At 43.2% G+C, this 15,168-nt stretch overlaps 1 protein-coding gene across 3 annotated transcripts in view; it reads right to left on the minus strand.

Annotated features, from left to right (window-relative positions):
- SLC4A3 (solute carrier family 4 member 3) overlaps positions 1-15,168 on the minus strand; it is a 65,623-nt gene that overhangs the window by 15,758 nt on the left and 34,697 nt on the right. For 2 of the 3 annotated variants that reach the window (XM_063933795.1, XM_063933793.1), the window contains 5 exons: positions 13,060-13,244; positions 6,547-6,775; positions 5,405-5,647; positions 2,506-2,654; positions 1,394-1,588 (listed from right to left, as the gene is read on the minus strand). In XM_063933795.1, the coding sequence (XP_063789865.1) occupies positions 1,394-1,588; positions 2,506-2,654; positions 5,405-5,647; positions 6,547-6,775; positions 13,060-13,244 (1,001 nt within the window). The remainder of the gene's footprint in view (positions 1-1,393; positions 1,589-2,505; positions 2,655-5,404; positions 5,648-6,546; positions 6,776-13,059; positions 13,245-15,168) is intronic. The other variant, XM_063933794.1, reaches the window with a different exon arrangement.

Consider the following 15,168-nt stretch of genomic DNA (forward strand, 5'->3'; position numbering starts at 1 on the left):
TGATTGCGTCTCTGAGGTGCAGTTATTTGTGTACAGGGAGAAGATCAGGGGTGAGAGGACACAGCCCTGAAGGGCCCCTGTACTAATGGGCCGCGCTTGAGAGGTGAATTCCCCCGCTTTCACCACCTGTGTCCTATCTGTCAGGAAGTCTACTATCCAGGAACAGGTAGCTTCTGGGACCCCTAGGCGAAGTTATTTGGGGTGGAGGATGCTGGGGATGATTGTATTGAAGGCCAAGCCGAAATCGACAAACAGGACCCTCGCGTAGGTACCGGGAATGTCTGTGCAGGCCTAGGTTGACTGCATCCTCGACACACCGATTAAAAAACATAGCCAAAATACGACCTTATCTTACACAAGACACTGCAAAAACTTGAATCTATGCACTCATCATCTCCCGCATTGATTATTGTAATAGTCTCCTTACTGTTCTTACCAAAAAAAGACTCTCACCACTACACTTAATTTTGAATGCAGCTGTGAGGCTAATCTTCTCGTTAGACGTTCATTGTCTGCGGATCCACTCTGTCAGTCCCTCCATTGGCTGACTGTATTCTACCGTATTCAATATAAAATAAGTTTACTTACATATAAGGCTATTAACCAAACTACACCAACATACATCTCCTCACTTATCTCAAAATATATCCCAACTCGATCTCTCCACTCTGCACAAGATATGCGTCTCTCATCCACACGCATTACTTGCTTCCATTCACGATTGCAGGACTTTGTTCGGGCTGCACATACTCTGTTCTCCCACGCACAATAAGACTCTCCTCTAGTCTTCAAACCTTCAAGCGTTCCCCGAAAACTCACCTCTTCAGGCAAGCTTATCAATATTCCAGAACCGCCCACATAAGCTTCATAAATATTTATTTCAAATAACATCACTCCGTACAGTCCACACATCCTATTTTCTTTTTCTTCAATTCGACATCCTCCTTACCTATGGTCAACACTGCTGTGTGACAATATCATACAGATTACCAAGAAACTCTGCAATGTGGCTGGACCACAGCAGCTTGTGCAGCAAGGGTAGGGGGGAGGAGAATAGCCGCGGCTGCAACGCGATCTCTGGCAGCTGCAATGATGTTCCAGATGGTGGAGTGGGGGGGTAGGTGGCGCGTCTGCAGAACGGCGTGACCCAGCAATAAGGTGCTGACTGCAGTGATCCATTCTGCAGCAGGGCAGCCACAGGGGAAAATTATCCCTTCACGAAAAACTGACTTTGCAAAAAGTCCACTTTTTGGGGAGTGATAATTTTATGATGGGACCATGATGAATCCTGAAAACATATTGTTAGAGAATGCAATGATAATTTAAAACTTAAAATTCTCATTGCACAATTTTTTTCTTGATGAATATGCCCCTAAGTGATAGTCACGCATACCTTATATAACTTGTAGAAAGTCTCATTGATAAAGATGAGAGAGATGAGGAAAGCAAAGATCTCCTGTGTGAATGGAGAGATGTAACGGACCAGGAAACTCCCCTCGGCTGCAACCATCCCCAGGACAAACAGGAGCAGCCAGAACCCAATCCACACCCGGCCAGTAAGGTACTCTATGTCCTGAAGCTGGCAGAACTGACACAAAGAAGACACATTACTATGAAACCTGGAATTCCTGGAGCAGTTTGAGAATTGGCTATTACACACATAACATCTCTATTCTCTATACAGTAGATACAGCAGCAGGTGAGCAGATTCTATGTAGAAGAACAAGTGCTCCATGTAAAAACAAGCTTTGTCAAACAGAAGCCTACAAAACTATTGTGATGGGAGTATTCCCTCCACTCTACATCCCAAATACCCAAATACATTTGCCAAAGCTTACACTCAATGACTAAACAGCTACTGATAATAGCTAAGACTCATCACTACAGTGACAGAATGAGCCATGCCCCTTGTGTATCATGTCACAGCTATGAGGCTGCAAAAATCCAAACCATAAGAATGGATGTTTCCTGTACAGTCATCTCCCACATTTCTGCATTCCGAAATGTTGTAAGATAGATAAGCTCCTCCAGCAATAAAAGGGCAGGACCTTTCCTTGCATTTAAAAAACAACAGCTTTCCTTCATGAATAATCTAATTGTTTAATATAAATATATTTATACACAATGTATACATAAAGGCTCTCAATACATGTTGCAACAGTTTCTGTGACAAACAGCCAACCTAAAACACCATAACATTGAATGTGTGTGCACTATATAAATAACTGGTAATATAAAGAAGTTTTCCTCTAGTGTGTGCTGCTCCTACCTATGCACTACTCCCCCCCTCATACTGCAGTGAGGAGTACTTTACATACTTATCTGGCATTTGTTTTAGAGGGAGGGAGGATGGGTGGAAGAAGAGATGAGAAAGAAACGAGAAGGGTGATCTCCAGACCTTGTAACGCATTTCCCCGGTGAGCCCTACACGCTCCAGTTCAACACTGCGCACGATTATTCTAATAGTGTGTTTTTACATAAGCTTTGAATTTTATTCTTTCACACCTTAAAAAATGCTTCTTCAAAGACAAGAAGAGGACCAGAAAATCCAATAATAAGCAATGGCTGAGCAGCAAGAAGGGAAAAGATGACCCCCAGCACGGAGGTGGACACTATCAGCTCGGACACGCCCATCAACCCTTGTGTCTTCTCTCCTGGAAATGTAAACAAAAGTTATTTTTCACCATGTGCCCAAAATGGTTAACAAAACAAGAGCCAAGCTAAAGGTGTGTACACACTGTGAGATTTCAGCTATGCCCGATTCTCACTATGCGATTGGGACTGTGGTCGGTATTGCAAGCCTAGATGACTGTGCTTGCGATACTGGCTATGTTCGATTTTGGCTAAGTGTAAATTTTGACTATACTTTTATACTAGAGAGTCAAGATTGATTTGTCTGCACAGTCTATCTAGGTTTGCAAGACCGACCTCGCGGGACCGCGCATCGGGATCGCAAGGTGACTTTCACTCTGCGATCTGCACTAACTTTTCTTGCAATTTTGACTATATAGTCAAAATCGCAAGCAAAAATCTCACCATGTGTACACACCGTTCACACCGAAATCACATGACCTGATTCAGAGTTGTATGCAATGACGATTTAGTACACAGACGCAGTACTACATTTCTTTGCCACTGCAGATGCATCTAAGCTACACTGCGCATGTGCCTCAATGGTGTTGCGAAGGTGGTCGCAGAGAGGATTTATTCGCAAAGTGACAGGGAAAATTTTGGGGAGGTAACGTGGCGTCATGTCACAACCATTTTGAGGCGTGTCTGAGGCTATCCCATGCGCTGTTGTGCGAATTCACACAGCGGCCGATTATCGATAGGCTGCTCATGCAAAGCCAAACTGTGGAAGAATCCTGTGATTTTTTCGATTGCTAGGCGTGCGCAAGGGATTGACAGGAAGCGGACATTTGTGGGTGGTAACTGAACGTTTTCTGGGAGTGTCGGGTAAAAACACAGGCGTTCCCAAACGTTTTCAGGGCGGATGTGTGATGTCAGCTCCGGCCCGATCAGCCTGTTTGTATCGCAGTGTAGGAGTAAGTCCTGGGCTACTCTCAGACTGCACAGAATGGAAAAATCATTCGATGGTAAGTTGTGAACGGATTTGAAGGTGTCCGCTGTCTGGCGAAGTTTTCGCATGGCGCACGCATGCATTCGTACACTTGCACGGGGCGGGTTTTCACTGTCTATGGGCGGCAGCTATCTGATTAGAGCCCTCTAATTAGGACCTTAATCGCTTGATCTGCGATGTGTCTTTGTACGCAGCAACTGAGATTAGCAAAGCCGCTGGTGGGTGTCTCACTACAAATCCAGGCGCCTGCGACAATAGCATATTTTCACATAGCCACTGCATAAAGATTTGCATCTGCGTACATCTCTAAATTAGGCCCACAATTAGTAAAATGTCTTGGAGGCAATTCAAATATAAAGCTGATGATGACATGCAAGTTATGCATTAAGCATAGCTCTGCTCTATTCATATTTGTATGCAAACCCAATGTATGGGGACTGCGCAGACGCAAGACCAATTCTGTGCATGTGCAGGATGGGCCTTGCGATGTCACTTGCAGTCCCATCAACGTTTGAGGGTCGGCACCCGGCACCATTTCTGAAAACGGTTCTATGAAAACAAACCCACATGGAAAAAAGCCCACAGGGTAATTGCATTATGACAGTGGGGGTTTTTCTGTGTGCAGTTTACTTGTGGGCTTATTTCATATGCATTCTTTTGTGGTTAGCATTTGTGATATATGATGAATCATTCTTTATGACATGTATGACAGTGTAGATTTTTTTCTTAGTGAATTTTTTTTCTGGTTACCACTCAAAGCGGGGCATCGCCGCCCATTTTTAAGGTGTGACAGGTCCGGGGTCTGCATCGTCGGACACAAACTTCCTGGACCTCAGTGCTCGGATTCTAAGGCCAGTCTGAGTAAGCTTCAGGTTATGTGGCTGGTGCCTGTAACCATTGTGAATCACAACCATCGTGATCTGAGGCTACGTCCTCAGGTGCAGCACTCAGATCTTCGCTAATGGTAACAAGAGGCATCTATCTCCTACAGACGCCTCCTGCTACATTAGCATTTTAATTAGTCGGAACTGCACAGCCGCTTCCTTGCAACTGTGCAATTCCAGCTAAACATGAATCAGGCCCTATATACACTAAAGCTGTACACCCTTCTGTATATCTCAGTGTGCTTTAACTTTATGCAGTACAAGTAATAATGAGAAACAAGAGTTTTACGACCTCAGCAGGTTAATGAAATGTTCTGCTCTGATTGTCTATCTTGTCAAGTGTGATGTGTAAACAGCCAAAAGCAGTAAAAACAAGTCTGCCACAAAGGCAGTTTCATGACTGACACTAGTCAATAGCCTGGGATGGGGGGTGGATTATCCCAGAAGTACAGTATACTAGAGTTCAGTTGATGTTCTGGAAATCTTTTAATAAAAAGACAAGATTGTTCATCCACCTTTACAAGAAAACGAAATAGTTGTTCCTGGTGTAGGTTACTTGTATGTACAGAGCCAGCACTATGCTGCAAGTAACATACTTGACAAGTATTTCATACCCTCCTACTGTACCTATTTGGCTGGTACAGTACCGTTTTTATGATCTGTACCAGCCAAAAGGGGCCATGTACCAATTTCTGATTCTTCCGTATCCTATACTTTCCTATGGCAGCACCGCGTGGCCATGCCCCCTTTGCCCGTTGCCATGCCTTCTTTGACTGGGGCCACGCCCCTTTTCAGAAATTGTACCTTTTTCTTGTTTAACGAAGTTGGAGGGTGCGGTATTTGTTACTGCTCTTTGGCCTCCTTGAACTGTCCGGGGCACCAAAGCAGGGTGAAATCCCCACTCAAGAGACCACCAATAGAAAAGAAAACACAATGTTACCTAAGAGACCACCAAAGGTGATGGCTGGAGACAAAGCTGCAAAGTAGATGAAGAGAGCGGCTGCAAAACACTGGCTGTTAAGACCATCTTTGATATCACTCCAGTATCTCACGTATCGCCGGCGTATATCCCGTACTAGACCTCCAAACAGAAAACCTGAGCGTTCCAATGGATCTAACTCGCTGTCTTCATCATCATCGTCATCATCTTCATCATCATTATCAGGTTTTATTAGATTGGCTACTGGAAGTAGAACATGTGATGTGGTGATAATTGTACAATATGGAGATCATAAGAGGACATATCTAATAATCTCTCATGCAAATATATAAAGTATAAGTTGTGACATCCCTAAATGAGGATACAAATGTTCGAGGGTGCTTCAATAAGTAAGGTAAAAAGACCTCTCAGGTGTGTAATGTTCTCTATTTCATTGTAATTTCCCACCAGGCCAGAGCAGGTAGACCACTGCTTCCCCTCACGGCCAATAGACTGCACCTCATATCGACCATTAGACTGCGACTCATATAAGTTGAACGATGGTGGGGCTGGTGAAAACATCCTCAAACATAGAGGTGTGTAGTGTCGTCATATTTCTGTGTCTGAAGGGCATATCAGCAGCTGCAATTCATTGCCAACTTGTGGAGGTGTACAGTAATAACATCATGTCACTTAAACAGGTTTGGGTTTGGTGTGTTGCCTTTGATACCAGCAAGACAGACGTTTAGGATCCAGCCGGCCAAGCACATCCACCAAAGGCAGTGCACCAAAACTGATTCCGTGACATGACGTTATCAACGTTTACTTCGAGAAGTTGGCGATGAATTTCATCTACTGGTGTGCCCTTTATATGCCGAAATTTGATCACACTACGCATCTCAATGTTTGACCATACTTCTGCCATCCCCGCCATCTTTCATCTGATGTTGGGACAGTACGACTGACCTGCTCTGGTGGGAAATTAGAATGAAATAGAGAACATTACACACATAAGAGGTCTTGTTACCTTACTTATTGAACAACCCTCACATCATAAATAGAAACCTACATGAGTGCTTTAGGAACCAGATGCAATTAAATAACAGCTAAATAGACTCATTTGCAACTTAAGAAGTCCACCTAATTAAGATTAATATTCTTACCTGTCTGTTGTCCTTTAAGTTTGGGAGCTTCATTTTCCCTAGTGGATCGTCGCTGTTCCCGTTCCTTTCTTTTCCTCAGAAGGTCCTTCTGGAAGGTGGCAATAGAACGGAGAAGATCCTTGCCCTGCATCTCGCAAGGGGGTAGGACCATACTGCAATCAAGAAACTCATTGATGGCATTCAGGAGATCCTGGCGTTCAGCTGCCATGTATGCGACTTCATGAAATACCTTCATAGATGGATATAAGAAGTCATCATTATTTCATAACTCAAATGAATACTTGTTATATTGATGTTCTGACAATGTGGAGATGTAAAGTGGGTTGAAGGTGACTGCTATTGGTATGTGTATACGGTCACCATTCAACCAACTTTCAACCACACTATGAGGCCAAATATACTCAGCTGCTTGGCCCATGCACCAAATCGCTGGGTCTCCTCCAGTCCTAACTGGCTGAATTGGCCACAAATCCTATCACTCAGGTTTTGGGCTGAGCTTCGGATTGACCACTGTTTGGCCATAAATAGGCAGAGGTGTCCATCACCCTAATGGCCAAATGAGGCCAGCAAGAAGCACCTCAACTTGTGACTGCACGAGGCAAAGGTTTTCACAAGACTTTTAAGAGGCCCAATAAGTCTATGCAGTAGAGATAAGAAATAAAAATGTGAAATATACTTGGAATGTCCTGTAACATTACATTTGCAGATACATCTTTGTCCTCACTGCAAAATTATATATTGACTTTGTTCAATACATTGACTTAGGAGTATATAACATCAGCGCACCAACATAATATGTCCACATGGTCCTCCAGACAGTGGATTATTCCTGACTGACTGGTCACTCATATAAGAGGATAAGCAGACATGTACACAATTTTAATAAACATAATGCCAATCTGTATGACAACACACTGTGGACATAGTGATTGTTGACCTGCGTCTCAAAGCTTCTATAACAGTATGGTCTGTTTTCATTTCTGATTTAAGAGGCCTGCACATGACCTATAAATAGCTGGCTGTCCATTAGCAGGGTGCCTGGAAAAATTAATACCAAACCATCATAATAACAGGTATAAGACCTTTGAATTGAAGGAACCAGTTAATGTCAGTTATGCAGCGAGGTCTTGACAGCTAGACGCCAGTGTACATGAGTAACTATATAACATATACTTGGCACACATTATCTAGTCTAATCTAGATAATTACAGTATATGTCATGATCTAGTGATGGAATCACTGTGCATGCAGTAATGCTAAATGATTAACCATTAATTAACACATCGGTCTTGGGTTACTGTTGAATTACACAGGACACACTTGTTATGGAGAATAAATGAGAATTGTGTGTTTGCAGTTTGGATATGTCGGCCTGATTATATGATATAGCCAAAAGTAACCTAGTGGATTAAAGTGCAGCTTTACATTTTCTAAGAGCAAAGACACTAGTTCCATCCTATAGCTTCATCAAATTACTGCAAACGTTTTGGTCTTCATTCCTGCAGAGTTATATTCGTCAGCACAGCCTAATAATCACCCAATAATTGCTGGTGGCTTTATCGTTTCCTTACAAGTTGATATATGTCCTGTTCTTGTGAAATAACTGTAATTAAATCTATTAATTGAAAAAAAAAAAAAACTCAGCAGGGAGCAATAATCGCATACTGTCACATTTCCCTTTTATGGGCTCTGAAATTTACAGTTCTCCTATAAGACTGAAGATGTCTCAGGGTGTGATTTCCCTATGCAGTTCTATTCACCTTTTCCAACCATGTCAGAAGGTTAATAATATCATATTAACTTCCACAGCTAACCTACATGATAATTGAAGTTATTTCTTTGTTGGTCATACATACAGCTGTAATCTCAAATGTTCTAACTAGTAATTTTGTAGCAGGCTCTAGAGACAATTACTGATATGGATTATTATACTTCTTGATTCTATGACTAGGAAAGTATAGTTTTTACAATATTTTATCACTATAATAATTGTTCATTTGGCTCTTAGCTCAGTAGCTATTTAACTTTTGTGCATGTTGTTTCAGGCTACAGTCAGACTAAGAAAAAATAAAAAGAGACAGGTATACTTGCTGACGTTTTTACAATCTGCTTCAGCTAAATCCTTGAAGTGGCAGAGCCATGAAGCTGACTCTTTACTAGCGAGTAGACTTTGTTAGCGCCAAACACACAATGTCATTAGTGATCAAACCCAAGGTTGCTCAACTGCAGAACCCCAGGAAATTTTGGCAGGATTCCAGTACATTTACAGTGGTCTTTACAAATTGCCATAACAGGCCTCCTTACCATTTGGTTTTTAAGTTAAAATTTACAGTTATTTGGCTGACTGAAAACACCCTACAGTGAAATTAATGAATGCCCCAATAATAATTGATAATAAAAGACATACAAATCTGTTTCTGCTCCTGGCCCTAATGACTTTTCTTATCCATATAACTAGGGGCATTTTAAGAGAGCAGAGGGCCTGCGCACAGCCTCTGTTGTGGCCGCCTCCTCTCTGGCAGCTAAATTGGGCATGCGCAGGTAACATGCCGGGAACATGGCCCCCAGATCGCATGCACAAATCACTCGAAAATGGAGGTAGCGACTATTTTCCAAGTGATTTGTGTCTGCAGTGCGGGACTCCACAGGGGATAAGTATAATATATGGGTGCAGGGTGTGCGATGTGGGCCCCCTGAACCCAGCGGCCCATGAGCACCGCACACCTTGCACTTATTTTAGAATCACCTATGCCTATAACAAGAAAATTGTCTGGTTACCTATCAGTGTCGGCTGGGGCATGAAGGGCCCACTGGGGAATGCAATGGTAGGGGCCCATTCTTAAAGGGTATAGTCATTCAAAGGAGGTGTGGCCAGCTAAAAGAGATGCTCATCTAACCATTTGGAAAAAATTTCTGTAGTTTCTATAGAGTGAACCAAGAACCCATGTTTATCAGTAGTGTTGCTCCACCAGGTAACTGACCCTCTAAAGCCCCATACACACTAGACGAGAAAGTAAAAGATCTCGCTCAGAAGGGCCAATCTCGTCCAGTGTGTACACTCAATGTCGTTAACGATGTGCGCTCCCGCGCATCGTTAATGATCCCCGCCCTCATCTGAACAAGTACAGATGAGGGAGGTCCTCATTAATGACAGCCATGCTGCAAATGCAGCGTGGGTGACGTTTCCCCTGCCGCCGCTCCCTTCCCCGCTGGCATCGGCACGTGTGTGTGCACTTGCCAATGCCGGCACCCCTCCGGGTCCCCGCAACTGCCAATATCGGCATAGGCGGGGCCTCGGCTAGTGTGTATGGGCCTTAATAGAGTAACAATGTACAATTCGAGAGCATAGTCTGGAGCATGACATCTAGAGGAGGGGGTAGGGCATCAGGCAGTGGGGCTCAGCAGTGATTTTCCCTTTACCCCCGTGGGCCAGTCCAACCCTGATCCCTATTACAAAAAAATTGTTCTATAAGACTTACAAGTCTTTATAATTACCATGGGCATAACTACAGTGAGTGCAAGGGGTGCTGTTGCTATGGGGCCCAGAGGCCTATGGGGACCTGGACCCAGGTTATAAAGTTGCATACCAATTTCTCAGATTTGTCTGCAAAACAGTTGGGTCTGATCCATTGCCCAGTCTGAATTGTGTGACATTATATTTTCAGTGAGAGGAGTTTACAGTGATGATATAATGGCAAGGGGGCACTATATTGTGTCATAATTTAAACTGGAGGTCACTGTAACGGTGGACAATATTAACTGGAGGGCACAGTAATGTGTCACAATCTGATCTACTCATTGTAATGTGGAGGGCCCTATAATGTTACATAATAAGAACTGGGGCACTATAATGTAGCATAATTTGAACTGGAGGGCACTGTAATGTGGCACAGTATGAACTGTGGCACAAAATGAAGTGAATGCACTTTCGTGTTGCATAATATGAACTGGGGGCACAGTATGACATAATGTGAATTGGGGATACTGTGTGGCATAATGTGTACTGGCAGCCTTACAATGTGACATAATGTAAACACGGGAACTCCAATAGTTCATAAAATAAACTAGGGCACAACTATGAGGCATAATATTAACTAGGGTATTACTATGGTTCAGAAAATGAACTAGGGCACTGTTAGGGGGCATAAAATTAATAACTGATGCGGAGAGGTGTCTGTTTAGAATCATTGGGATAGGGGCCCCTTCAATATGTTGCTATAGTGCCCACAAAGTTCTGGTTACGCCCCTGTTAATTACCACTATTAAAATGGATCTGGCAGCTTGGAACAAGAAATTAATTTTTCCTTGAAGACATTTCTAATAAACAAGCCTTCCAAAATATTTGTCACTGTGCACTTGAGACTTGTTGGTGGATTGGGCATTTTTACACTGCTCATTTGTCCCACTGTAGACAGTGGCACTATTCCCTGGGGCCTGGCTTTGGGGTATCATAGAAACAGTGTCTCCTCCACCATTTTAGATTCTTTGACTCCCTCACTGGCCTTTAGAGGCTCACTCTTACCCAGTAGTTGCTCTGTCCCTCTCCATTTGGTTAAGCTGTAGCAATCTCTATAGCCTGGCTCATCAGGTAATGTTCCCTACATTTAACCTACCCTCATTTTATCTGCTTCAGTTTTCATTAATATTTACAAGTTAGGCATTTCTATTAATCCTCCTTAACCAAAATTTCTGTGAGACCCATGCCCTTTGAAGACCACTGTCTGAGCAGTCATGCATCCAAAAGCCTCTAGTCCTCTTTTTACCAATGTATTTGGCCTTCTTGGATTTCAATGAAAAAGGGATTTTGGGGAGACTCCTGATAGGAATGAAATATGCATGCACACAATACTCAGCTTCTAGGGACAACTGAATCAACTGCAGCCCCAAGAAGCCAGGTGGCGCTGGCATACTTTATGCAGAAGCGGCTTCCCGCTGGAAGCGCTTTCTGCTAATGGCAGTCCCCAGGAGGAAAAACTCCTCCCCCTTGGGACTGACAGTCAAGTGTGTAACTAGCAGAAATTGCTTCCAATATAAAGCCTGCCAGCTGCCAGTGGTGGCTTAATGGGCTGTAGTGGTGGATTTTACAGAAGGGGCTGCAGGGGTAAAATCCTCCACAGGTCCTCTGCATACAACGCTGTATTTGTTTACTGTATATCTGGAAGGTCACAGAGGGCTCAGCCGACCACAATGATCTGAACAGACAATTGTGAAACAAAAAGTGGTTATTTCACTGGAAAGAGGAATTCTCTGTACATGATATGTCACATTTTCCCCAAACCATCTTGTTTTTTTTTTTTACACCAGGAACCTCTAACTTAGGGTGCCTATTTTCCAACATTCATAAAGTACTTCTCATTGAGAAATGGCAAGGCAACACTTGCCCCTGGTCATGTATGAAATGTGGGTTAAAAAGATACAATATAACCTTGCCCTTTACTGTGATGACTTATATTACCAAATATTATTAAACTGATTGCTGCAACATAATAGCATATATTGGGGCAGATCTATTAACCTGGAGAAGGCATTAGGAAGTGATAAACCAGTGATAAGTGCAAGGCAATACATGCACCAGCCAATCAGCTCCTGATAATTTACATATGGGAGCTGATTGGCTGGTGCATTTATCACCTTGCATTTATCACTGGTTTATCACCACCCTATGCCCTCTACAGGTTAATACATCTGCCCCCATTGTGTTATTCATAAATGGAGATTTAAAAGTTTATTTACCAGGGAAGAACTGTATGTGAGCGGTATCCGGTCTATAGGTGGACAGTCAATAGATCGACCACTAAGGGTCAACATGCATTAGGTCGACATGGTCAAAAGGGCAATATGTAAAAGGTAGACAGTACAAAAGTTTGACAGGTTTAAAATGTCAACATGACAATGGTCGACACAAGTTTTTGTTCTTTTCAACTTTTTCATACTTGACCATCCCCGTGGACTATGATTGTGAATAATAATCTTGTGACACGAGCCATGCGAGGGCATGCAGTACATTAATGGTGCTTTTTTGTGGTAGAAAAGTGACAAAACACCCAATTAAAAATAAAAAGTCTAACTTTTTTGTGTTGACCATTTCCATGTCGAGCTTTTGAAACCGTCGACCTTTTTTACTGTCTACCTATTCCATGTTGACCTCTTGACCTTTTGCATGTCGACCATTTGGGGTCGACCTATTGACAGTAGACCTTTTTAGTGCAGATCTAATCATCCACACCCCATGTGAGCTACTACCTTTATCAACTGGCAATGTGCCATTTCCTTAAACTCCTTCCATTAGACGTGGCTGTACAAAACAAGATATTGGAAATGGCAAGTAAATAACACCCAAGAAAAAGCAACTATTTTATACCAAAGTTTGGTTAAAAAAATGAATCATATTTTGTCCTTTTTGCAAATACTACAAATAATAATTGATACATATAGAAAATGCTGTGTATGTCACAAGACAAAAGGCACAATGCATGCGATACTGTACAGGCAGAATGAGCCAGATGTACTTACTGTGTCTGACATGAGGGTAGAAATGGAACGCCCAATCTCATGGTAATCCATGTTAGCCTGCATGGGACCAAGTAAAACAAACAGGAAACGCACTGGAACTGGCACTTCTAGCACAGACTCAAGCAGCACAGCCTCGCTAAGTCGCACAAATGCCATGGCTGGATTGGCCAGAAAGTCCACGCAACCTGTGGTGTACACAGACGTTGTTATATTGTATGGCTTCATCAGCCACCTATACAGAGATACGATGAGCTCTAATATTCCTATATATGTCTGTTTGTATTTGCCATTAAGTCTACAGGAAATAACTATTTTCTGAGTATAATTTCCTAGGATGACATAGTTAAATCTCAACTCAACTTCATCTTGCACTCTCCCCACTACAGTAATATTATTGTAGACATTAAATATTATTATTATTATTATTATTATTATTATTATTGTAGATATTAAAGTTATACCAATATGGCCATATCAAATGCATTTTGAAATCTGCCAGGATTGACTAAATGCAGAAAATTTACTTTTCTGTCTATTTAAAAAAATAAACAAACAACACATTGGGAAATATGTAATAGAATCCGAATTCTCCGGAGGTGAGGGATGCCGGACGATCTCTGAGTCTTTTTTTGTTTTTAAATGGCAATCATTTACAAAGCAAAACCATGCCTTGTAAATGATTGCCACTTTAAAAAAAAACTGAGATCGGCCGCAGCGGGCCGCAGCGGCCCACAGCGCAGTTTGCAGTGGCCACACAGCGGCTGCGTGGCCATATACATTGCGGTCACATCCCCGATGGATGCGACCGCAATGTGATTGACAGGCGAGGCTGTTGCGGGGGGAAGAGTTTTGGTGTTGCAGGGGTGGCGCTGGGAAAATGGGGGCGGGCCGGGACCATTTTCGGGGTGGCTGCATGAAGTCACACGCAGACGGTCCGGAAAAAAAAAATGCTCGCTGACTGCCAGGCGCAATGTCAGGGGACAACCTTAGATCCAATGCATTCGCAATTAGATTACGAACACATCGGGAGGCGGCCCCACACATGCTGGGCAGCCTTGCCCTGTGCTGGGCAGACCTCAGCATATGCAGTGATCTGCGTTCATCTCTAATTAACCCTCTTAGTCTGTGACTAAAGTTTTGTAGAGAATAACACAAAAAGGAGACACATAGGGCACAGGACACAGCACACACAGAGCAGTTTTCTGATTACCCAGAACCCCCCTTATGGATGAGGTTTTTTTCTGAGTTGGTGACAACTTTGTCTCCATCGTTACAGTGGGTGGCACTGGCTGACAATCGGAGCTCTGTCCTCCTCACAGACATAATGTTACTATTAGCAGGTGTATTAAAAGGGGGTTGGGCTTAATGCAGCTAAGTGCATGTCCCCATCAGAGCACCCAATTTACACATTTTTGTGCCCCTCCAGCCAAGTCAGATGAATCTTGGCTGTATTTCTCTTTGAGTGTATGGGCGCATATAGACCTGTCTCATTGCAGTGTCAGGGGACTATAGGTGGATTTTTTTGTGTCGATAATAATAAGGATAGTTGTGTCGTGGACAGGGCCTTTTCTAGGGTCAGGCAAGCTGTGCCGCCCGCGTGTAATACAACTAAAAATGTCCCTGCCAAAATGGCCACCGCCTGGGAGGAGACATGCTAGAGGTCCTACTGGACCTCTAGTAACAGGGAATAGACACAGGCAATCACAGCGATACCCAGATGGCGCTTAAACGCTGGCGGCCAGAAGAGGGGGGAGATGGCGCTGCGGGCACCAACCCCTGATAACGAGCAGACCCTTTAAAACTAAGTAGCCTGTCCTGCTGTGTTCCATTTAATTTAAGGGGCATTTATGTGTATATTATGGTGTCAGTGGCATAATGGTGTCAATGGCATTACTGTGTGGGGCATATTATGGTGTCAGGGGCATTACTGTGTGGCGCATATTATGGTGTCAGGGGCATAATGTTTAAGGGGCATTAGCGTATGGGGCTTATTACGGTGATGGGGCATAACGGTAGGGCATAATGTGTAAGGGTCATTATTGTGTGGGCCATAGTATATAGTGTCAGGGCACAACTGGGGTGTAAGGTAGTCTTTTCCTGCAAAGCCAC

The sequence above is a fragment of the Pseudophryne corroboree genome, chromosome 7 (assembly GCF_028390025.1).
Source record: "Pseudophryne corroboree isolate aPseCor3 chromosome 7, aPseCor3.hap2, whole genome shotgun sequence".
Taxonomy (NCBI): Eukaryota; Metazoa; Chordata; class Amphibia; order Anura; family Myobatrachidae; genus Pseudophryne; species Pseudophryne corroboree.